Source organism: Octopus sinensis, linkage group LG1 (genome assembly GCF_006345805.1).
Source record: "Octopus sinensis linkage group LG1, ASM634580v1, whole genome shotgun sequence".
Taxonomy (NCBI): Eukaryota; Metazoa; Mollusca; class Cephalopoda; order Octopoda; family Octopodidae; genus Octopus; species Octopus sinensis.
This window is the reverse complement of record NC_042997.1, coordinates 212424629-212450345: the sequence shown is the minus strand read 5'-3', so window position 1 is coordinate 212450345 and position 25717 is coordinate 212424629. Positions and strand designations below refer to the sequence as shown.

The 25717-nt window shown below is 38.9% G+C and overlaps 1 protein-coding gene across 5 annotated transcripts in view; it reads right to left on the bottom strand.

The window, feature by feature from the left end:
• LOC115210107 (calcium uniporter protein, mitochondrial) overlaps nt 1-25717 on the bottom strand; it is a 208327-nt gene that overhangs the window by 39866 nt on the left and 142744 nt on the right. For all 5 annotated transcript variants that reach the window (XM_029778633.2, XM_029778632.2, XM_029778636.2 and 2 more), the window contains one exon: nt 14434-14538. In XM_029778633.2, the coding sequence (XP_029634493.1) occupies nt 14434-14538 (105 nt within the window). The remainder of the gene's footprint in view (nt 1-14433; nt 14539-25717) is intronic.

The following is a 25717-nucleotide window of genomic DNA, read 5'->3' as shown; positions in this document are numbered from 1 at the left end:
CTGAGGACGACATCATTATTTTACTCATGGCTACACACATAGAACTTATATCTCTCCTTATTTCATTTTGAGCAAACAGTAGAGGCAACCTTACAATTGAGGTCAGCAGCCTGGAGACAACAGCCCTATCATCAAAAGCATTCCATCCATCATCATCTTGTTGTGTGACTACAGGAATCAGTGTTCAGGACATTTTTGTTTCATACATTAGTTTTTGCAGAATGTAGTGATGGCCTATGTTGGAAAATACTTTATTTTGGTTCTTGAGCTATCACATCAGCCAGAGGTGTTCAGGTGAGCGTAACATCAAAAAGCAATACACTATCAATATTATATCAGCGGCTATCTGGCCTCCATGCCGGTGGCACATAAAAGACACCATTCGAGCATGATCGTTACCAGCATCGCCTTACTGGCACCTGTGCCGGTGGCATGTGTAAAAGATTCAAGCAAGGTCGTTGCCAGTACCGCCTGACTAGCCCCGTGCCGGTACACGTTAAAAGCACCCACTACACTAACGAAGTGGTTGGCGTTAGGAAGGGCATCCAGCTGTAGAAACATTGCCCAGATCAAGATTGAAGCCTGGTGCAGCCCTCAGTCACACGTCCAACCCATGCTAGCATGGAAAGTGGACGTTAAACGATGATGATGATGATGATCTTTACAGTGTGGTTTTATCAGAAATTTATTGCTGATATTATAACCACAGGTCAGCCTTGATCAAGCCAGCTTTAGAACAAAACAGATTGTAGCCACACACCAAGCAGTCCCTTTTCACGTTTGTAATCTACAAAAAGACTTGACTATGCAAAATGGGTTGGTTTTTTTTTTACTTTCATTTTTTAATGGTAGTATTGAGGGAAGTTTGGCTGTTAATTCTAGCAGGTTGAGAGGCTGCCTTGTTGGTTGAAGACTTATTGTGACTTAATCAAAGACATTTATGTGAAACACTGCAAGACAAGGAATGCAGAAACAATTTCTCATGAAAGAGTCTTCCTAAAGAAAGTCTTGAAACCTAAGAGATATATTTCCACTGTGTGTGTGGGTGTGTGCATGAGGGAGAGAGAGAGAGAGAGAGAGAGAGAGAGAGATAGTGTGTGTGTGTGTTTGTTTAACCAGAGGATTTCTATGATGTTTTTGACTCCAGCAGCTTACAATGACATTGTTACCATATATCTTTAAAGAATATTTTATGCAGAAAAGTCCATTTTATAAAAAAATAGTTTTATTGAATTTAAACAACACAAAACTATCATTTAAGACCTCAAGAATGATTAAAACTGAATATCAAATCTCTTGTAATGGTTTACAAAAACATGTCAGGTTAGTGTTTCTGTAGAAATATATGAAGACCACTGAACAACCATGACAGAATTTGAACGAAGAACACTAAGCGCTTTGTCCAGCTTTGCTAACAATTCTGCTGCCTTAATAATGATCATAATAATCGTTTCAAATTTTGGCACAAGGCCAGGTATTTTAGGGGTCAGGTTAAGTCAACTACATTGACCCCAGTGTGTATTTTATTTGCAGACTGACAAGCTGCCTATGTTCTGAGTTCAAATTCTGCCAAATGAACCCTGATGGTTTATAAAAAAAATTCCACATCTGTGTTGGGGGAGCAATACTTTAATAGATTCTATTGTACAAACTAGGTAAGTAGGTTAAAAGAACAGCTGATGACCCCTATGGTAACCGATTTCATTTCCAATCAGGTTCAGCTGATGTTTCAGGATAGATTGAAATCGGGGCAAATACTGGGCCCCACCCGTCCTACACATCAAAACATATCAATATACACCAAGCTAGAATCTGAAAATGGATTCTATACAGGGATATACAGATCACAAAATATAGAACTTCAATATTAGCAATATTAAACAGAAAACATTAAAATGTAACTAAGAATCAACAATAAAATTCACTGAAAACTGATGGAAACAAGTTTCAAGGAATTTAAAACATTCTGAACATGTGACACACACAACAAAAAAGAAGAAATATTTTAAAGAAATCTAATGACAATATTTCTGATATTATTATTATTATTATTGAAGCCATTGCACAGTATCCAATATCATGATGCAGATTGAAGAATTGTGTGTCTTCTGAGGATTTGTACAGTCTGCCAAGACACAACAAATGCCTCAGACAGTACTTGGCATGGTATGCAGTTCCAAGTAATGCCGACTTTTGCAATACACCTAGATTGTTGGGTATTTCAAAAGTTTCCAGATGTTTCTTCAGGTCAGGTGGTATTCAGCCAATTGCTCCGATGACAACAGGATCAACCTTTATGTCTCACTCTCACAGCTGCTTCATCTTGGTGATCTCAGTTCTTAGGTCTCCGTATTTGTCGAACTTTTCCCTTTCTTTCAAAAAATATGTTGATCTCCTGGCATGACCACATTTATGATAAGGCACTCTTCTTTGACCCTCCTAAAGGCTACTATATCTTGCTGTCAGTGCTCTAAAATTTTGTCTGTCTAGAAGTCAAAGTTCCAGAGCATCTTTGCTTTCTTGTTTTTGTCCATTATCAAGAACCTGTTACCTCTTATGTATATATATTTCTGGCATATTTCTGAAGTCACACTTTCGACCCTTTTCCCACATATTCTGCAGAGGTTCATTGCAACTGTGTGGTATATATCCCTTTCCATTGAGTTGGTATTCAATGCCTGATCCTGGGCAGCAATGATTAGGCTTTCAGTCTTCTTCTTTTTGAGGTCACCTTTGCTGAGCCACCTCCATGATGCTTCCTGGTCTTTTAAGTTGTTAGCTTCATGGTGGAACTGATTATGAAATTCCAGGCTTAGTGACATTCTGTCCTTTACAAATGAGTTCAAATTCCACCAAGACCAACTTTACCTTTCATCCTTTCGGGGTTACTAAAATAAGTACCAGTTACACACTGGGGTCAATGTAGTTGACTTAACCTGACCCCCAAAATACTTGGCCTTGTGCCAAAATTTGAAACAATTATTATGATCATTATTAAGCAGCAGAATTGTTAGCAAAGCTGGACAAAGCGCTTAGTGTTCTTCGTTCAAATTATGTCATGGTTGATCTTGCCTTTCATCCCGTTCAGAGCCAATAAAATAAGTACCAGTTAAGCAGTGGGGGTCAATGCAATCAACCAGTCCTCTCCCTCAAATTTCAGGCATTCTCTCCTTATAGTAGAAAGAATTATTATCATCATTATTAATAACAATAATAATATGGATGAGAACAACTGAGTGAAGATGTGATGAACGCTCATGGTGGAGGGAACCTGTGGAAGAGGTTGACCCAGAAAGACATGGGATGAGGTGGTGAAGCATGATCTTTGAATGTTGGGTCTCACAGGGGCAATGATAGGTGACCAAGACCTTTGGTGATATGCTGTGCTTGAGAAGGCCTGTCAAGCCAAGTGAAATCATAGCCAATACCAGTATTGCATAATTGGCACCCATGCTGGTGGCACGTAAAAAAACGCCCGCTCTTACATTGGTTGATGTTAGGAAGAGCATCTAGTCATAGAAACCATGCCATATCAAATTGGAAGCTGGTGCAAACTTCCCCTACCACCACCACCTTACCAGTTTGCAATCAAATCATCCAACCCATGCCAGCATGGAAAAACGGATATTTATGATTATTATTCTTATTATTTTATTTGGAGACTGACAAGCTGCCTATGTTCTGAGTTCAAATTCTGCCAAGGCTAACTTTATGTGTCATCCTTTTGGGGTTAAGAAAATATAAACCAGTTAAATACTGAAGTCAACGTAATTGACCACACCTTCCACACGGAATTTCAGGCCTTGTACCCTGCAGTAGAAAGGGTCATTATTTAATCCAATGTTAAATCTATATCACAAAAGTGGAAATATGCCAAAAGTCAGAAAATTCTAGAATGTCTTGCATAAAACTTCCTGATATCGTTCTTTTATTTTACTTTTAATTGGTTTTTAGCTAATTGAGTGTGGCCATGCTAGAATACAGTGCCAAATGGTTTTAGTTAAATATATTGAAACCCTATTTAATACAATACCTGACTTACATGTTTTGACACATCTTGTACAGGTGTGTATATATATATACACACACACACACGAGCATGAAATGTGGATGTAACACAATTACGAAGATACATTATTTACGTTTGACGGATATGCCCACGGGCATATGCATAGTGGTTAAGAGCGTGGGCTACTAACCCCAAGATTCTGAGTTCAATTCCAGGCAGTGACCTGAATAATAATAATAACGAAGATGTTACCCACACACATGCACAATGAACTTCCACAGTTTTCATCAACCAAATTCTATTCTCAAGACCTGAGGTTATAGAAGAAACCTGCTCAAGAAAGCACATAATGGGATTGAACCGAGCACCACATGATTAGGAAAAGAATTTCTTAACGACCTGATGAAGCAACATATGGCAACAGGCATATGGCGTAGTGGTTAAGAGCGCAGGCTACTAACCCCAAGATTCTGAGTTCGATTCCAGGCAGTGACATGAATAATAATAATAATAAAAACAACAACTTTGAAAAAAGAATTTTAGGAATGAGAACCCATGTTCAAAATTTCCCCAAGACACCTGATGAAGACTGGAGCCGAAACGTTGTGTTAACCACAAACAAGATGAGGACAAATATCTGTCAAGTGTAAATAATATAATTTCAAGATAACTACTGGAAACTCATTCACTCCCTCACACCACCTCAAGATAAATACAAGCAACACACAGACATGACAAATATAAGATGGAAAATCTCTTTCCTCAAACCAATTTCAAAATGTAATTCAAGAAATCATAATGTAAATAAAATCATCATCATCATCGTCGTTTAACGTCCGTTTTCCAAGCTAGCATGGGTTGGACGGTTCAACTGGGGTCTGGGAAGCCAGGAGGCTGCACCAGGCCCAGTCTGATCTGACAGTGTTTCTACAGCTGGATGCCTTTCCTAATGCCAACCACTCCATGAGTGTAGTGGGTGCTTTTTATGTGCCACCTGCACAGGTGCCAGACGAGGCTGGCAAACGGCCACGATCGGATGGTGCTAGAAAAACAATGCACTTTTTTGTTGATATTTGTTCATAATTTTAAATCTTTACCATGATTTAAAAAAAAAAAAATGTGGTATTTAAATATTAAACCCGACGAGGAAGAAATCATGATTGGTCTTTTGTTGAATATCTACAGCCAATGTGTGTGCATGAGCGTATTTACCTTCCATATATTTTATCATGGCTACAGTTTAATGAGGAGTCACCATAAATTTTAATTTTTCTGTAAATTCAAAATGTCAAGTTCTTTGCAAAAAGGAAACGTCAAAAGCTGTGACAGCACACTCTACATCATCATCATCATTTAATGTCCAGTTTCTTTGCTGGCATGAGTTGGACAGTGCAACAGGAACAAGCAAATCAGAAAATTGCACCAAGCTTTGCTTTGGAATGGTTTCTATGGTTGGATGCCCTTCCTGATAATGCCAACCACTTTGCAGAGTGTGGAACAGGTGCTTTCTCCATGGTACCAAATAACTTGCAGGACAATCCCTAACCCTTCCCAGTAGCATTGAGGAGTGGAAAAGCATCTTGCGTTGGAAGAGGAATATTGCTATCTCTCAAATGGAGAGAAAGAAAGCAGAGAAGAATGAAGATGTTTTGTGGAGGGGGGGAAGAGGGCCATACACCCAAGTTACAGTGAGGGGTATATAGTGAGGTGGACCAGGGATTGGAGAGGGTGAGTGGGTTCAAGAGACTGTGAAAGGAAAGTGGGAGGTGGGGGTGGGCAGAGAATTTAATGAGTAGGGTGGAGGGAGAGGGTGTTGGGAGGATATGTTATGGGGGAAAGGATTTGATAGGAACATATTGTGCAGGTAGGTATGTGAGGGGGAATGGAGGTGAGTACAGTGGTGGTGGGCATAAGTGATGGAAGGTAGGTTGGTGGGGAAGTGGGGACACATTTTTACTTTTGGCTCTAACTTAGATTTTCTCAAGTCCAGCAAATCGCCAGTTGTTCATCTCCTCTGTGAGACTCAAAATCTGAAGATCATTTCTCACCACTTCGTCCCACATCTTCCTCGGTCTACCCTTTCCACAAGTTCCCTCCACAATTACAGACCAGCACTTCTTTATGCAGCTCTCCTCCTCCTCATCCATACTAACTACATGACCTTACGAGTGTAGGCTTCTCTCTTGCATACTTCATCTGATGCCTTGTATCCATTTTGTCTCCCCAAACATTTACCATTTGTCCTATGTGCACACTGATATCCTACACTCAACAGAGACTGCTGGCTTCATTTCTTTCAAGCCTTCACATGTTCTCTGCAGTCACAGCCTGTGTTTCACTAACATGTAGCAATGCTGTTTGTATATACGCAAGGGAGAGGCCCTTCTTTACCAACAAAGGTAGTAACTCTGAACTTTGCCCAGTCAGTTTTATTCAAGACATGGGATGAGGTGGTGAAGCATGACCTTCAAACGTTGGGCCTCAGAGGCAATGACAAAAGACCGAGACCTCTGGAGGTATGCTGTGACTGAGAAGACCCGGCAAATAAAGTAAGTCCACAGCTGTAACCTACACCAGTGTGCATAACCAGCCCACACAAAAGTACCTTGGATTGTAGGGCAACATGCCGTGCTTGAGGAGACCTATTGAGTCAAGTACATCAACATCAACAACAATATCAAGATCAAACCAAATGGAAATTGTAGTTGTGAGCCCCATGCCAGTAGCACGTAAAAAGCACCAACCAAACGTGGCCGATGCCAGTGCCGCTTTGACTGGCTTCGGTGCCGGTGGCATATAAAAAGCACCATCCGATGCTTTGTTACTGAGGTTTGATCTACAAACCAATGAGCTGTAAAAACACTTTGTTGCATTTGAATACTGAGATTCCTGTGGATTTAAGCCAAGGTGGACATAACCATTTGACAAAAATGAGATTGATAACATAATTACTAGGTAAAATGCTGGGGTCAATATAACCATCTAAAATTACTGGGAAATATATTTCATGCTCAGCACAGTTAATGGCATTTGTCTAATCAATAGTATTGATGAGAGAGAGAGAGAGAAAGGAAGGAGAAACTGTCATTATTGTTGTTTCAGGTTAAATATATAAAAGCTGTGTTATTGATTTAGGTTAAACCCCAGTGGGACAGGAATAAAAGTTTGCACACCTGAACTAGATTGACTGCTCAAGTTCACTGATTCTTTCATTTCATAAACACAGACTGGCTTAATGGCAGGTGAAAACTAAAAATAGTTACAAGTGAAACAGAAAAAGTTATTGAATTTAGTTTCCTAATCATCGTAATTCAAATACCTCCTTCATTGTTTTCATAATTAACAAAAAAACCCACTGGCCCCGTTTCTGTGCTCTTTGTTCTGTTTGCACAAGAGACCCATCATGTGTGTGTGTGTGTGTGTGTGTGTGTGTGTGTGTATGGTTGTGTATGTGTATGTTTGTGTTTGTGTGTGATAGCATCTCTTTACCTTGACACTGCATGATAGTTGTAAACAAACAACCATCACACAAAAGATGCCCTTCATTTCCAATCAACAGTGAAAACATGTCTGGTCACGAGGGGGAGCCATGTTACCTTGCTTGGAAGCAAGTGACAGTTGGCAACAGAAAGAGCATCCTGCTGTATAAAACCTGCTTTAACGAATTCAGTCTGACTCACGAAAGCATAGAAAAGTAAATGTTAAAATGATGATGATGAGAAAGAACCAAACCAATTTCAGGTAAATTTTTAGTATTTATGAAAAAAAAACAAAAACAAACAAGCAAGCAAAACATGCATGGTTGTGTGGTAAGAAGTTTGCTTCCCAACGACATGGTTCCAGGTTCAGTCCCACTGTGTGGCACCTTGGGCAAGTGTCTTCTACTACAGCCTAGGGCCAACCAAAGCCTTGTGAGTGGATTTGGTAAACAGAGACTGAAAGAAGCCCTTGTAGCAGTTTGGCAAACGAGATCGATAGAATAAGTGCTAGACTTAAATGAAAAATAAATCCTGGGGCTGATTCATTTGACTAAAATTCCTGAAGGTGGCGCCCCAGCATGGCTACCGTCTTAAGACTAAAACAAGGAAAAGATAGAAGATAAAAGATAATTAGAATGAAAATCTTGCTTAAACAGTTTTAGAACTGGATGTATGCTTGGGAGTCTGGGCCCAGAAATTGGCCCCTTTGTTTGTAGACAAGTGCTAGGACTAGGTAGATATTGCTGAAAGTAATTGTACTGACTGTACATGTTGGCATGTCATTTATCATAAGGGACCAGCTACTTCCAGAATACGAAGACGACATTTTCAAGAGGAGTTCCCTTGTACTTATTGGTCTCACAAAGGTAACTGACTTCTACCAACAATAAATATGCGATAAGGTTGTTTACACAAATACTAACAACTTTCACGTTGAAAGAAATTAGCTTTTAACACACACACAGATGAATAAATAAAATAAACTCTGTCCTGGAGAAACTGAACACACAATGTATTTTGAGAAAAAAACAGATTTGAAAAGTTGACCGTTTGTTTCCTGATGCGCTCTTTGCCATTGTTCAGAGAGTGACTTTGAGAAGCACCAAAAACGTTTAATGGTTTACTTCTGACAAATAAACCAACTTCAACAACGAAGAAAAGTTTCTATAAAATACATTTCAAAATAGTAAAATTAAACAATTATAAAACCTTTGGCCATGCTGGAGCACAAACTTGGAGGGTTTTTAGTTGAATATATGAACCCCAGTCGTCGTTTTTTTTTTTTTTTTGCTTCTTTTTAGAACCTGGTACTTATTTTATCAGTCACTTTTGTCAAACTGCTAAGTTACAGAAACATAAACACATCAGCATTGGTTGTCAAGCAGTGGGGTGGGGGAGAGACACAAAGACACACACACGATAGGCTTCTTTCAGTTTTTGTCTACTACATCTAGTCACAAGGCTTTTGTCGGCCTGAGGCTATAGCAGAAGACATTTGCACAAGGCACCATGCAGTGGGACTGAACCTGGAACCATGTGGTTAAGGAGTAAGCTTCTTACCACACAGTGATGCCTGAGCCTAACTGAAAATATTCTTTTAAATAGCAAAATAGAAATTTAAAAAATTCTAAGTAAAACAATGCAGCCCAGCATGGCTGCGGCTTCCTGCCAGGAACCAGTAAAATGGTAATAACTGGCAAGGTGGAACTTGGCAAGATTCTTTGAAAAGCTTTTGAGAATTAGAGGAGATGAATTATATTGTTAAATATTTACCCCATCCAAGCAGAGGGTTTGTTGCCTTTTTTGTCTTGTAAGGTAATTGGTGACCCTCTCAGTGATGGTGCCATATAGAAAAACACTTAGTACACTCTGTAAAGTGGTTGGTATTGGGAAGGGCATCCAGCTGTAGAAACCATGCCAAAATATGATGGCCCCTGATATGGCTCCCAGCCCCTGTCAACCATCCAACCCGTGCCAGCATGGCAAATGAATGATGATGATGTGTTTTACTATAATTAATTAGAAGAGTTTCATTTCTAAAACTGCTGTGTACTGGCTGTTTAGAGACTGCAGTTTGGAGAATTCTTTGATCCCCTGTCGAATAAATGCTGCTGTGCAGACCATTTTGATTTTTTCTTCCACTGAGGTAGGATATGTCAAAAATATATATGGAAACTGTAAATACGGTGACTTAGACTCTGTACTAGAATAACCCAAAATAGTGAAGCTCTGCTACTGTTAAGTATGGTGTAGCAGAATATTTCCTACTTACATTTTACACCAATGACCAGCTACAATATGAGGGGTTTGTTTGCCACACCCTGTAGAATTGCCTGTAAATATGGTGATGTAACAACAATAAACTGAGATTGTGTAGCTGTGGCATTCCTAGGGTTAAATAAATGAACGGCAAATACAGTAAGAGGGATGATCCAGGAAGGGAAGGTGAAATGGATCTAGATACACATCCACTGTTAAAGATGCAATGTTTTGTGAAAGAAGAACTTACTGATTCATTGATTGATCTACATTAAGGAATACTATTGATTTAAAAATCAATCTGATGAAAATTAAAAGTAAAAAATGTAATAACTAAAATTATATAATAATTTTTGAATGAAAAAGAAAACAATAAGTTATATAATGTATAGTAATTCATCATTTAAATTTTATTTATTTTCTTAAAAATCAGTAAAACAAAAATCAAAAATAAAGCAAAAATCTTGCTGGAATCTATTTTGATAAAATACCAAAAATGAAAGAATGTATCTTTTATTTCTAATTGCAAAGAGCTCTACCTATTTCTTTACTACCCACAAGGGGCTAAACATAGAGGGGACAAACAAGGACAGACAAACGGATTAAGTCGATTATATCGACCCCAGTGCGTAACTGGTACTTACTTAATCGACCCCGAAAGGATGAAAGGCAAAGTCGACCTCAGCGAAATTTGAACTCAGAACGTAGCTGCAGACGAAATATGGCTACGCATTTCGCCTGGCGTGCTAACGTTTCCGCCAGCTCACCGCCTTCCAAAGGTAACACACAAAAATGGAGTTTGGTACTGAACAGAAATTATGGCCAGATTTTAAGGCCTCAATTAATTGATGGTTTCCTCATTATTGCTTTATGTTTGCACCAGTTATGCGAGAAAGTTAAATCAATGGATCAGAATAATTAGCCATGTCTGACTGAAAGTTAGGAAACACTTTTAATGGCATTTACAGGCCATCAATTAAAACTGATCTAGAGAAATTAAATTCATGCAAGAAAAAAAACCTATTTGTGTTTACAAATAGGAACTACATTTATAAATCCTTATAAATTTATGTTGACCTTTTGTCAATCCTATCTTACTAATAACAAATCCTCTTCAAGCCTCAACAACTGGAATCTCTGTCAGGTGAGACTCACAATGGATTTCTGCTCCCACATCTGGAAAGTTGGTGCAGCTATTTGATGCACAGGCAGCAGCTGAAAGAAGGATATTCAAGTGATTGGCTAATCCACACATGGGCGGTGTATTCTGACCAGCAGAACTGGCTGATTCTGTGCCACCCAGGGTGAGTCCATCCACCCAAACACACTCAGTCATTTTCCCTCACAATGTTTGCTCCTTGGAATTTCCTCCTGACCCATGCCTTTTGCTGCAGCTGGTAACATGTAACCATTGAAAGAGAAACAGCAGCCTAGATTGATATTATTTGGTCTTGGACAACTTGTAAAACCCCTTCCATCTCACAAAATTATGAAATAAAGAAACAATACTGAGGTGTAAGTGAATAGGGAAAAATCCCATGGAGCTAAAGAAGAGGGCTGTTTATAACTATATGGTTGGCAAGGACAGAAAAACTGACCAGTGAAAACAACTTGTCATAAAATAACATGAATATCCAGAGTAAGATTCTAAGTTTACAGAGAAAATATAAACTTTAAAAGTTATTTTATGATCTGGATATTTATGATAATGATGCAAGTATAAGCGTATCTCTAAATGAAACTAAAACTCTGTCAGCTATTCCGCTCCCCACTTATCACACTGTTTCTAAATAACTCACATCTCACACCAACCTTTCATCAATCACCTCTCTCAAGAATTGAAATACAAAGTACAACAGAGTTGTTTCCAACGGCATTGCTGCCCAACCCAACAAGGAAGCATCACACCATGTCGGCTGGTCTAAGTGTCCAACAAAGGAAATGGTCTCCATGACCCATTGGAAATAGCAGCCAAATTTCTCACAAACCACATCCTGCTATCTAAAATTCTTAAATAACATAAAAATACATTGGATAGTTTACTCTTATAAATACAAAAAAATTAAAACACACACACACAATAAAACATTTTGCATTGAAATTTGCTAAGGTTGACTTTGCTTTTCATCCTTTTGGGGTCGATAAATTAAGTACCAGTGAGACACTGGAGATGATGTAAATGACTGACCCCTTCCCTCAAAATGTCAGGCTTTGAGCTTAGAGTAGGAGAAAACCGTTTACAGGGCTGTGTTTGTTCTCATTTGTACAACAGATCAAGTTCTTCATTTGCTCCACATGTTCCCCCTCCAACAAAACATTTCTGACAAAAGGATTCAACAGCTGTTAACATGGTGGATGTTTTACAATGAAATATGAGTTTTCGTGTAAGCATTGATCTGAAATGCAGGAATGAGTTGGGATGACATTTTAATGAGTAATAGGATTAAGTCAGAATGTTTGATTAATCAATCCCCACCACCACGACCACCACCACCAACCCTATTAACTGATGTTGGTTTAATGTTCCTTGTACAAACCAAGTAGATTAAATTGATCAAATGCGTTCAAAGGTTGTTGTTAACAGAAATCTATATTCCAAAAAGAATATCTTCCCTGAAGGAAAACTGGTTTCCAAATAATAATTCTTAATTGATTCATCATCATCATCATCATCATCATCGTTTAGCGTCCGTTTTCCATGCTAGCATGGGTTGGACGGGTCAACTGGGGTCTGTGAAGCTGGAAGGCTTCGTCAGGCCCAGTCAGATCTGGCAGTGTTTCTATGGCTGGATGCCCTTCCTAACGTCAACCACTCCGCGAGTGTAGTGGGTGTTTTTTACGTGCCACCTGCACAGGTGCCAGACAGAGCTGGCGAACGGCCACGAACGGATGGTGCTTTTACGTGTCACCGGCTCGGGGCCAGGCGATGCTGGCAACCAATAAATCCCTCCTCCTCCCTGCATTCCACATAAGTAACATTAAAAGTGGAATAAAACAAAACGGATTAAGAGGACGCCATTTGTAAAGGCATGTCAAAGGCAGACGAGTTCCCTGACAGCCAATAGGAGCAATATCCTGCGAGCAGACGGGAACCGAATTTACCAAACCTTGAGAAACACTTGAACAAAAGTTAGACTAATATTCAATTCTATACAAGACAACTAGGGGCCAGAAAGTTCAAAGCTAAATGGGTTGAAAGAGTTAAGTGCCATAATTTGACATCACGTGCACACACACATCTCCCATTCACTTTCTATCTAACTATATGTGTGTGTGTGTGTGTGTGTGTGTGTATATATATATAGCATAATTGTGGCCAATGCCAATGCTGCTGGTGGCATGTAAAAAGCACCATTCAAACGTGGTCGATGCCAGTGCCACCTGACTGGCCCCTCAGTGGTAGTGGCATGTAAAAAGCACCCACTACACTCTCAGAGTGGTTGGCATTAGGAAGGGCTTCCAGCTGTTGAAACATTGCTAGATCAGATTGGAGCCTGGTGCAAACCCCGGTTGAACCATCCAACCCATGCCAGCATGGAAAACGGACGTTAAATGATGATGATGATGATATATAAAATGGACTCTCCTGTTGTTAGACAATGTATGAGGTTTCAGCGATTTCTTGCCAAACAACCACACGGATGATTTGTTTATTGTGACCAAATGTTTGTGTACACAAAAGGTCACAGCTTCCATCAAATCGACATTACCTGTACAGGTGCACCATGTGCCACATGTCACATGAAATGATTGCAGAGCAACGTGAAGTGCTTGGCTCAAGAACACAACAAAATAACCTAGTCTGGGAATCGAACCCATGATCTCGCCATCTCAAGTGCAACACCCTAACCACTACGCTATGCCCCTTCACATATATATATATATATACACGACAGGCTGCTACATGGGTGTGAATGGAGTCAATCCGTGGTGAGAGCACAAGCAACATTGAACTGACATAACAGAATTTCTGGAACTCCATGATGTAAATTCTATTGTTAGAAGTAAGAAAGTTGAAATATCTTTCTAAATAAGGGTCAACTTCCAACTGGAGCTGGACAACAGTTTGTTAGACAGTGAGAAAGAATTAAAAAACTTAAATGCAGAAGACTGCAGGATGATCACAAATCTGAGGGGTTGAAACAGAGCCCGAAACAAGCAGTAGGTGGCACGGAACTAAATGGAGAAGTGTAAAGAGAGAAGTGACCGGATTGGAGGGAATAAAGAAAGTAGCAACACCAGGTGTAAATAAATAATAAAAAAAAAGTATTATAGACGTTTTTAGCTAAGAAGGACTGAGAGAGTTAGTTAATGTGGTGATGGTTAAGGGGAGATCCTAAATATTTTGTACTGTAACCACTTTGCAAAGAAATCAGACTCTCATCAAAGAATATTATAAGATAAGATATTTAAAACAATTCAAGTCAGTGAAGGTAGAAGACAGGCTGAGAGAAGTTTCACTCAGTGAGATTGACCAAATAAGAATATATGTTGAATAATGAGTGACAACTTGAAATGGAACCAAAAGGTGATGCCAATTATAAAGGTTTATAAACCATTGGCAGTTTGTAGACAGTGAAGATTGTAGATCCACAAGATACTGCAGTTATAATTAATGTTATAATTAAAATATACTGAATGAAATTTAGGATTGAAAAAGTAAAGCGAGAAAGTCTTTGTACTTACTTTGTTCAGGAGGTGTGACATGATATTCCCTGTTGTTTACTATAAGCCAGAATTCAGATTTTAAAAGATTATTTATTGATGTGGATTTTGCAACTTTAATTCCCTCTGTAAGTAAAAAAAAAAAAATTATAAAATAAAATGAAATAAAACAAAATGGTTTGAAGCAAGCAAAGACAACAACAGGAAATGATGAGAATACACACAGACAGACACATATATGTTTTATATCAATAGGGTTAAAATCCAAGATGTGTCCTCTTGAGGCACAGCTGTTTATTTCAGTTTTCCAAATCTGAATGTAGATGTGATATTTGTGTGAGGTATGCATAAAAGTTAAAAATACCAGAAAATATTTTCTTCAGAATAATAATATCAAAACACAAGATTGGAACATTTTTTGGTATCATTTGATTCTCAATCTGAAGAATTTGTAATATGAGATATCTTGTATGTCTTCTAATATCTGTACAGTTTTGTAATTCCTACTAGCAAATGAAACATGTGTAATGGTGAATAAATAATGCCAAAAAGTTTTCCTATCTCCTGTTTTGATATATATATATGATGGCTTCTCTGGTCATGAACAACAAAATAAGGGTTCAGTAAAATATAGTATTAATCATGTCCTATGGACATGAATGTGTCTCTTTGAGGCCGGCTGGTTCCTTGCAAACCTTTAGGCAAATGGAACAAGTTGAGGACTCAGTTTGCTTGAGGGCTTGTAGATCATTTACTATGAGTTTTCTTGAGTGGAAGGCAAGACCTGCTTTACTTCCTACCACAAAACTACAATGACATTTAAGGTTTCCATTCAGAGGAGCTGGCAGAAATGTTAGCACGTCGGGCGAAATGCTTAGCGGTATTTCATCTGCTTCTACGTTCTGAGTTCAAATTCCATTGAGGTCAACTTTGCCTTTCGTCCTTTCGGGGTCGATTAAATAAGTAGCAGTTACACACTGGTGGCGATATAATCAACTTAATCCGTTTGTCTGTCCTCTCTGTGTTTAGCCCCTTGGAGGTAGTAAAGAAATAGGTTTCCATTCAGAGAAGCAGCGTTTTGCCAGCGAGCCTTCATGCTTGCTTGAAGTTGGTCCCAAAGTTGGAGTCAACTTTGCTCAAATCTTTGAAGTGAGGAGAAGCAGGACTGGCACCGGGTTCTGTAATCTGATGCTTTGATCTCCCAGGAAGAAAAGGGAATGTTGCATCGTTTCAGATTGTCTTTTAGTTTGTCTTTGAAGCACAAGAGTGGCCTTCCAACTGACCTTTGGCCAAAGAGAAGTTACTTTGGATATCACTCATATGTGAGAGATGACCTGACCATCTAAGCTGTATTTTGATGAGGATGGCTTCCACACCTGATATGTTGCATTTTGTTAGTACCTCACTGTTATGAATATGGTCACTCGGCTTTATGTTGGAGATAGTATGCAAGCATCGCATATGAAAAGTGTCAAGCTGGTTGATGTGCTTTTGGAACAGAGTCAAAGATTACGCTTCATAAAGCAATGCTGTTAAGACCACTGAATTATACATATACATTAACTTTCACTTTCAACGATATGTTGTGGCTGTTTCATAGCCTGTGATAAAGCTTACCAAAAGCGGAGCTAGCCTTTCCAATTCTGGACTCTTTTTCTTTATCCATCTTCACATCATCAACACAATGGAACCAAGATAAATGAAGGAGGAAACGGTTTTTAATGCTTTCCCATCAACATGTAGAGTAGGGAAACAGTAGGAAGACGGTCACAAATGGGTTGATTGACAAGATCAGTTTTCTGAATGCTGATGGTCAGACCAAACGTCTTTGATGCATGCAAGAAATAGCTTAGAATTCATTGCATGTCCTCAAGAGTGCGTGCTACATACATACATACATACATACATATCTATCTATATGGAGTTGAACGCAGATACTATTCAAATTCTTTTACTTTCGACATATGTTTCGAAGGCAACATTGGTTTTATTCCAAAGGAATAAACGGTGTGAAATGCAATCTTCTCATCAGGAAAGAAAGAGAGCCTATCTCAACAACAAGACATTATAACAATTTTGATGACTGCAATAACGTTCTATTTATCATTTATGCAGTCATCGAAATTGTTATAATGTCTTGTTGTTGAGATAGGCTCTCTTTCTTTCCTGATGAGAAGATTGCATTTCACACCGTTTATTCCTTTGGAATAAAACCAATGTTGTCTTCGAAACATATGTCAAATTAAAAGAATTTGAATAGCATCTGTGTTCAACTCCATTTATTTACTTATACTACACAAATAACTGCACATTAACCCAGTGTTTCTGCCTTTGAATAGGTCGCTACATCCTTGTTACTTGTGTGAATTTTGCTACCCTGGTAACTGTTTATTAAATTTTCCATGTTAATGGTAAACAAAGGATAATTCATTCATCCATTTACATATATATATATATCTATATATATATATTTGGAGGTAGATGCTCTGAGAGTGTAGCTGTGAAAATAAGTATAGGCTAGGTAAAGTTCAGAGAGCTCCTACCCCTGCTGGCAACAAAGGGCCTCTCCCTCAGAGTGAAAGGCAGATTGTATGATAACTGTGTGCAACCAGCTATGTTACATGGCAGTGAAACATGGGCTATGACAGCCAAGGATATGCATAGGCTTGAAAGAAATGAAGCCAGTATGCTTCGCTGGATGTGCACTGTCAGTGCCCATGTTTGACAGTGTAAGCATCTTGAGAGAGAAGTCGGGCATAAGAGGAATCAGATGTGGTGTGCAAGAGAGACAACTGCACTGCTATGGTCATATGATATGAATGGACGAGGACAGCTGAGTAAAGAAGTGCCAACCTTTATCTGTGGAGGGAACCTGTGGTAGAAGTAAACCCAGGAAGACATGGGACGATATGGTGAAGCATGATCTTTGAACTTTGAGCCTCACAGAGGCAATGACTAGTGACTGAGACCTTTGGTGATATGCAGTGCTTGAGAAGACCCAGCAAGCCAAGTGAAATTGTAGTCATGGCCGATGCTGGTGCTATATAACTAGCACCCATGCCTGTGGCATGTAAAAAGCATCTTTCGAGCATTGGACCTCATGGGGGCAAGATGGCTGATGCCAGTGGCACATGTAAAGCACCTTTTGAGTGTTGGGCCTCCAGGAAGCAATGACTGAGACCTTTGGCATTATGTCATACTTGAAAATAAGTCCCATTAAGCCAAGTAAAATCAGTCAGTCATAGCAGATACAGGTGTCACACAAATGGCACCTGTGCCAGTGAAATGTAAAAGCACCCACTAGACTCTCACAGTGGTTGGCATTAGGAAGGGCATCCAGCTGTAGAAAATCATGCCAAATCAGACTGGAGTCTGGTGCAGCCTTCCAGCTTTCCAGCACTGGCCAAACTGATCAACCCATGCCAGCTTGGACAATGGATGTTAAATGATGATGATGATGTGTGTGCAAGTATGGTCATAGGTGCAGGTATGGCTGTATGGTAAAAAAATTTGGTTCCTAACCACTTTGTTCTGGATTCACTACCACTGCATGTCACCTTGAGCAATTGTTATCTACTCAAGTGTCAAGCCAATAAAGCCTTGTGAGTGGATTTGACAAATGGAAACTATAAGAAGCCCATCGTACATATTTATGGGTGAGTGTGTGTCTTTGCTGTCCCCTTGACAACTGGTGTTGATATGTTTACATCCCTATAACTTCGCAGTTCAGCAAAAGGGGTCGATTACTTAGACTAGATTTCCTCAAGGCAGTGCCCCAGCATGGCCACAGCCTGATGACTGAAACAAGTAACAGATAAAATATACGTTTATATATGTGTGTTGTGTTGTCTGATTAGTGAGTATTTGGATTGTTGTCATAGTAACGAAGCTAAAGCATGCAGAGTGAAGCCTCTTGGCACCAATTGACCTTAACCACTGTGGTGCATGCACACTAAGTTTTAACGTTCTAGCTCATTTCCATTGTTTACAGCAGTGCTTGGAAGGAAGGTGTGTAGCGTGTGATCACTGCATTGACCATGAAAGAGCAAGTTGAGCAGAGAATCTGCATTGGATTTTGCCAGAAGCTTGGAGATACCTGCTCAGAGGCCTACACAAAGTTTTCAAAAAGTTTCCATCATTCTCGACAGTCAAGGAGATCTTGTGCAACTGAAACCCGATTGTCTTTTTGATCACCTGAAAGCAGTTTTGGCACAAACTTGGCAGACATGCGTCTCACACCCAAATCTTCAGTGATAATCGACTGAACTGAACCGTAACTAATCTGCACATCTTCTGATAACTCACGGATGGTGATTAGATGCTTTTCCCTCACAGCTGCATGCACATCTGCAATATTTTTCTTAGTTCTGCTGGTTGCGGGTCTCCCAGAATGTTTGGAAATATCAACATTTTTTCAACCATCTTAGAAACGTCTGAACCACTCATACACTTGTGTACGGCTCATACACACCTCTCCATACACTTTCTGTAACTTTGCACAAGCCTCTGAGCAGGTAAGGTATCACCATGAAAACTTTCTCTGTCATGGTCAATGTGACAATCACACGCTACACACCTTCCTTCCAAGCACTGCTGTAAACAGTGGAAGTGAGCTAGAATATTAAAAATTAGTGCACATGTACAGCAGAGTTCATGGTCAATCTTTGCCAAGCAGCTTCACTGTGTGTGTTAGCTTTGTTACTATGGCAACTATATCTCTTCTCTCTATATATAAAAGGCAGTTTGTCTGTCTGTGTGTCTGTCAGGTTGTACCCTCACCCTGACCACGGCTTTCAAACGATTCTGATGAAACTTGACACACACATAGCCCAATGTCATAATTCAAAACTAATGCAGCGAAAATTTTGAAAAGTTCCCCCAGTTCTGAAAAAAATCGATAAATTCGACATGGGGTTGAGAATCTAAGCTTATCATATGCAACACATTTTCCGTTATAGTTTTCACAACTTGCAATCGATTTTCACCAAACTCATGGTAAAGCTTAATGTTACCCTAAGGAACTTAATTCTGACGTTAGTTTTCCATGCAATACCTTACCATCAGAAAAAATCGATAAAATCATGCCATTTTGGGAAATCACGTTCAAATTCAAGATGACATATTTTTGACAATATCTTTAACAAATTGGCAGGAATTTTTTTTTAAATTCACAGCGAGCATCATGTCTACTCCAAGGAACTATATGGCCCTTTTGATTCCAATAGGATATGTTATTACTGGAAAAAATCGGTTAATTACATCATATGTGGCATACATATCAAACCGATTTTTCTGCGATATTTTTTGAAAGTTCACATAGATTTTCCCTACACCGATGTTGGACATCAAGTTTACATTAAATGTCAAACTAACCAGGCAACGCCGGGCTATGCTGCCAGTATGTTTATAAACGTGTGCATCTCCCTCTACACCCACACACATCACATAATGTAAAATGTTTAAGAAATATATTTATTCATTTAACATATTTTCTTTGAACAGTTATCATTTTGCTATCAAATGAAGTGGTGTCAGACTTCAACTGAAAATATAATTCTAAGAAAATCTCCAAACTTATCTTTGAGATTAAGGGAGAGGTTTTAATTTACAGCATTTACTTTAATCCAGAACAGTGGCCACCACTATGGATGCTAGCAAGCAGCTGATATAATGAATATTATTAATTAATGAAGAGAAGATATGAACCAAGTCTGCAGGGGTTTTTTTTTTGCAGTTCAGTTTTAGCAAAACCAAACAAAAGAATTGAAATGGAAGTTATAAGAATTCTTGTGGAAATGAAGAATGGATGAAACAGATAGAGAGAAGGAATGGTAACAAGATCATGCTGGTGGCTGATCAGACTGACTGATAATCAAAGGCATTCCAACCATGACTGTCCAGTATTACAAACAACTTGTTAATAATGTAACACTACATTATTAGCCATTGTATTTTGCCTTTCACAGTTGTAGACTGTGATTTGAAGAAGATTTGATTGATATTTCTAGCAGGTCAAGCAACCACTGAGAGGTCTCCCTCTTTGACTTCAACCTACACCTTGATAAAAGGTGAGAATATAGTGGAATCTAGCAGTGAATGTATGAAATAGCACAGAAGATAACCCTTAAAGTGGTTTCATATTTTGGCCTGAGGTCAGCAATTTCAGGGTAAGGGTAAGTCAATTACATTAACCCCCAGTACACAGCTGGTACTTATTTTATCAATATCAAAAGGATGAAAGACAATGTTGACTTCAGTGGAATTTGAACTCAGAAAAAAAATCCCATTATATAACTGGTTAATATAAATATCCTAGTTCCATTATAAACCCCATTATATAACTGGTTGCAACAGAGGCTTCATTCATAACTCATAGTTTCCATGCTCCAGTATGGCAATCACTTTGATCCTTCTAGCCCCTCTTCACTCCTTTCAAAAACCTCCACAATATTTTCCCTAAGATGCTCTGTAAACCCTTAAAATTGTTTGTGAGATTTCCAAATAATTTTCATTTCAAATACCACAATTCTAAAAGCCCAGTAACATCACTTTAGTGACATCATCTCCATCAACCCTATCCACTACACTATTTACAAACTCTGCAAGGCATTATATATATATATATATATATATATATATATATATATAATATTAATTCGAGACAAAACCACCATTTTGCAAAACAAACAAGGAAAAACTTAATCAATACATAAAAATTTTTAATATAAAGAAATAAACCGCCACTACAATCGTTTTATGTCTTCAATGACATTCGTCAGGTGGATTTTCGATCTCCTAATCTGTTTTAATTTATGAATTAATATTATATAATATTTTACTATAAAATTGGATTTAATCCTAAATCTGATTTTTTCCCTGTAAATTTGGATTTATTCCCTAATATTTATTATATATATATATATATATATATATTAATAATAATAATAATAATAATATGACAACAAAAGAATGAATGAGATATCGCTATTATGTAAATAGAGGAATTTATCTATAAATATAATATGTGACAATTAGTTTTATTATGACAACCAACTAATTATCACATATTATATATATATATATCACCGTGACCGACCAGGCTATCAGATGTAGTTACACATTGCTGGTCACAATGCGTTCACATTGTTTTAGCCTTCAACTGACGCCACCCCACTGGCTAAGCGAGCAGGCCAATAGAAGAAAGAGTGAGAGAAAGTTGTGGTGAAAGAGTACAGCAGGGATCACCACCCCCTGCCGGAGCCTCGTGGAGCTTTTAGGTGTTTTTGCTCAATAAACACTCACAACGCCCGGTCTAGGAATCGAAACCGCGATCCTACGACCGCGAGTCCGCTGCCCTAACCACTAGGCCATTGCGCCTCCACATTATATATATATATATATAGATATAAAAGATACTATCATAGCTTGGCTATATGGTAAGAATGACTTAGATGGTGAGTTGATGGCTGTTGGAGGAAGTTATAGGTTCATAAATGAGGGTAGAGGGACAAGGTTTGCTTCAATGAAAGAACACATTATCCTCTAGTATGGACTTGACCCAACCACTTCATTATGACAGAATCTGTTGAAGGTCTAGCTTTGTGGTCCAGTGCCATGCTGAGTCTCCCTGAGGATTAAGTATACAAGCACCTATGGATTGGTCAACCACCAGCAGGTCATTCCATTTATCAAAACACATAAAACACAGATGTCAAGCTAAAGAAAACATGGACATCCCTGAAAGAATTTACTTTGTTCTCTGTTTTCGATACGGGAGTCCTCTCTCAAAGAATCAGAAGAAAATTACAATCTGTCAGTCTTTTTATGGTATCAGAGCAATTTAAATTTGGTGTATTTTCATTTCACCCTCTCGCTCAGGGTGAAAAGTAGACTGTATGATGCATGTGTGCGAACTGCCATGCTACATGGCAGTGAAACATGGGCCATGAATGCTGGGGACATGTGTAGGGTTGAAAGAAATGAAGCCAGTATGATCTGCTGGATGTGTAATGACAGTGTGTATACACGACAGAGTGTAAGTGCACTGAGAGAAAAGTTGGACATATGAAGCATGAGATGTGGTGAGCAAAAGAGATGACTGCGCTGGTCTGGCCATGTGGTATGAATGGATGAGGACAGCTGTGTGAAAAAGTGTCACACCCTAGTGGTTGAGGGAACCTGTGGAAGAAGTAGACCCAGGAAGACATGGGATGAAGTGGTGAATCATGACCTTCGAACATTGGGCTTCACAGAGGCAATGACTGGAGGCTGGGACCTTTGGAGATACGCTGTGATTGAGAAGACTCGGCAACTAAAGTGAGATCGCAGCCATGCACGTCCAGCCCTGGCTGATGGCATGGAAAAAGTACCATCTGAATGTGGCTGATGCCAGTAGCCCCTGACTGGCTCCTGTGCTGGTGGAACGTAAATAGTACCCACTACACTCTCGGAGTAGTCGGCATTAGGAAGGGCATCCAACTGTAGAAACTCTGCCAGGCCAGACTGGAGCCTGGTGCAGCTGCTGGCTCTCCAGACTTCAGTCAAACCATCCAACCCATGCCAGCAGGGAAAACAGACGTTAATCGATGCTGCTACTGCTGCTGCTGATGATGATGATTTCCTTATTGAAAGATTGTGATTGTCACTGCAATTATAACCAAAATTTATGCCGATATCATTTCTGAGAAAAAGTTTCCACATTTTGACAGATTGGCTTAATTGGATTGTGCTTTCTTTATTAACGATGTTTTTACTGCAAATATGAATTGCCGAGAGAAGACACGATTGAGAGATGCTTTCCACATGAAAGACAACAGTTCTTGTGTTAAATGTTAGATTCATTGTAAATTTATTACAAATATTACCAGAGAATTTATATTTATTGATACAATTTGCCACTCCATTGGAAAATTAATTTCCTTTTGTTTATCAACCAAAATTTTGGAATTGAAAGAAAATTTTAAAGAAATGAGAAGAGAAAGATGAGTTTTGTCATGAAAGTCTGAAATAATGATTAGTTTAACAAGAAAATATTGAGTGGAAGTGAAAGCTAAGAGAATTGTTCATTAAACAAAACATGTATAGAAAATTCATTTCTATATTTAAGAGATGAGGAATTATGTACATTATTTAGATTTGATGGATATTTGTCCTCATCTTGTTTGTTGTTAACACAGCGTTTCAGCTGATATACCCTCCAGCCTTCTTCAGGTATCCTGGGGAAATTTCAAACCTGGGTTCTCATTCCTAAGGTATTTTTCTATATTATTATCATCATCATCATTATTATTATTATTACTATAGCATTTTGTTCAATTTGCTAGTGATTCTACCAGCTTGCAACCTTTACAACAACAACAACAGCAGCAGCAGGGTGTTTATTTACATTCCAGGGGATCCAGAAAAAAAAAAAAAAATTAAGTTATGATCTTAACATCATAATACATGGATATATGTATAAATATATAGGATATGTCTCCAAAACTTTTATCCTGTCTTAAATTTAGGTTCGAATTTAATTTTCCCATTCTTGAATTTGATTATCAACTCATTAAGAATTAAATGTCTGATTTTCTTAAGTACCAAGTTTGACAGTAGCTAACTCTAATGTTTTATCCTGACAATTCTTTGTTTTACAACATTGAAAAGTTAAATCATCATTTTTCAAAATGCAATTCACGGTGTCTGGTTATATTGTGAATTTTCTCTCGTAAATCAATTTTCGTGACTCCATGGCTAGATAAAAAATTTTGTGCTGTTTATGAATATGAGTTCCATCGTAGAACTAATGCATCCCAGACAGCTCGAAAGATCAATGAGGTGTTTGGTGAAAATGTGATGAATAAGCACACTGTATGTTGATGGTTTGAGGAGTTCCGGTCTGGTGACTTTACTCTTGAAAATCAGCTCTGTGATAGACCTAAGACCAAAATGGGCTGGAAACTGTAGGGGAAGTGAATACATCTCAAACTATGCGTGAGTTAGCAGCAAGGTTTGATGTTTCGATTCCAGCTCTATTGGACCATCTGAAACAAATCAACAAGGTAAAGGAGCTAGACAAGTGGCTAACACATGAAGTGAACAAGCATCTAATGACACGTCATCATGAAACTTGCTGTTCTTTGCTGTCCTGGCATAAAAACAAACCACTTTTGCATCGTATTGTTACATGTCATGAAAAACTGGATTCTTTTCAACAACAGCAAGTGTTTTGCACAAAGGTTGGATAGAAACGAAGTGCCAAAACACAATCCAAAAAGGAATATTCACCAAAAAGATGCTAATGGTGTCTGTTTGGTGGTCCAGCACGGGTGTCATCCACTACAGCTTCATGGGGCCTAATAAGTCAATTACAGCAGATGCATGAGTCACTATCAGAACTAGAGGAGAAGTTTCAAGTGTGGAAACAAGGATTAGAGTCAACCTAGTTAAAACCAAAGTCCTAATAAGTAGGAAGGCAGGCAAACCACAAATCCCTTCAGGTAGAAGGCCCTGCTCGATCTGTAGAAAAGGCGTAGGTAGAAACTCTATAAGATGTACAAAGTGTAAGCTATGGACACAAGAGTTGCAGCAATATCAAAGGAAGGCTAACTGGGAGGATAGTTTTTGTATGTGGCAGATGTTCAGGAGCAATGAATAACACTGAAAATGTGCAGAGAACAACTTCCGCCACATTCCAAGGAGAAAAACTAGAAGTAGTTGATAGCTTCTGTTACCGAGGTGACCAAGTCAGTAGCGGGGGTGGGTGTGCTGAAAGTGTAACTGCTAGAGTAAGAATAGCCTGGGCAAAGTTCAGAGAGCTCTTACCTCTACTGGTGACAAAAGGCCTCTCGCTCAGAGTAAAAGGTAGACTGTATGACATGTGTATGAAGAGCCATGCTACATGGCAGTGAAACATGGGCTGTGATTGCTGAGGACATGTGTAATGTCAGTGTGCATACTTGACACTCTACAGAGTGTTAGTGCCTTGAGAGAAATGTTGGACCTAAGAAGCATCAGACGTGGTGTGCAAGAGAGACGTTTGCGTTGGTATGGCCATGTCGCGAGAATAGATGTGGATAGCTGTGAGAAAAAGTGCCACACCCTAGCGGTTGAGGGAACCTGTAGAAGAGGTAGACTCAAGAAGACCCGGGATGAGGTGGTGAAGCATGACCTTCAAACATTGGGCTTCACCGAGGCAATGACTAGTGACCTGGACCTTTGGAAATATGCTGTGCTTGAGAAGACTTGGCAAGCCAAATGAGACCATAACCTTGTGGTCTATGCCAGGTGTGTAACCAGTCCATTTATGTGTACCTTACCTTCA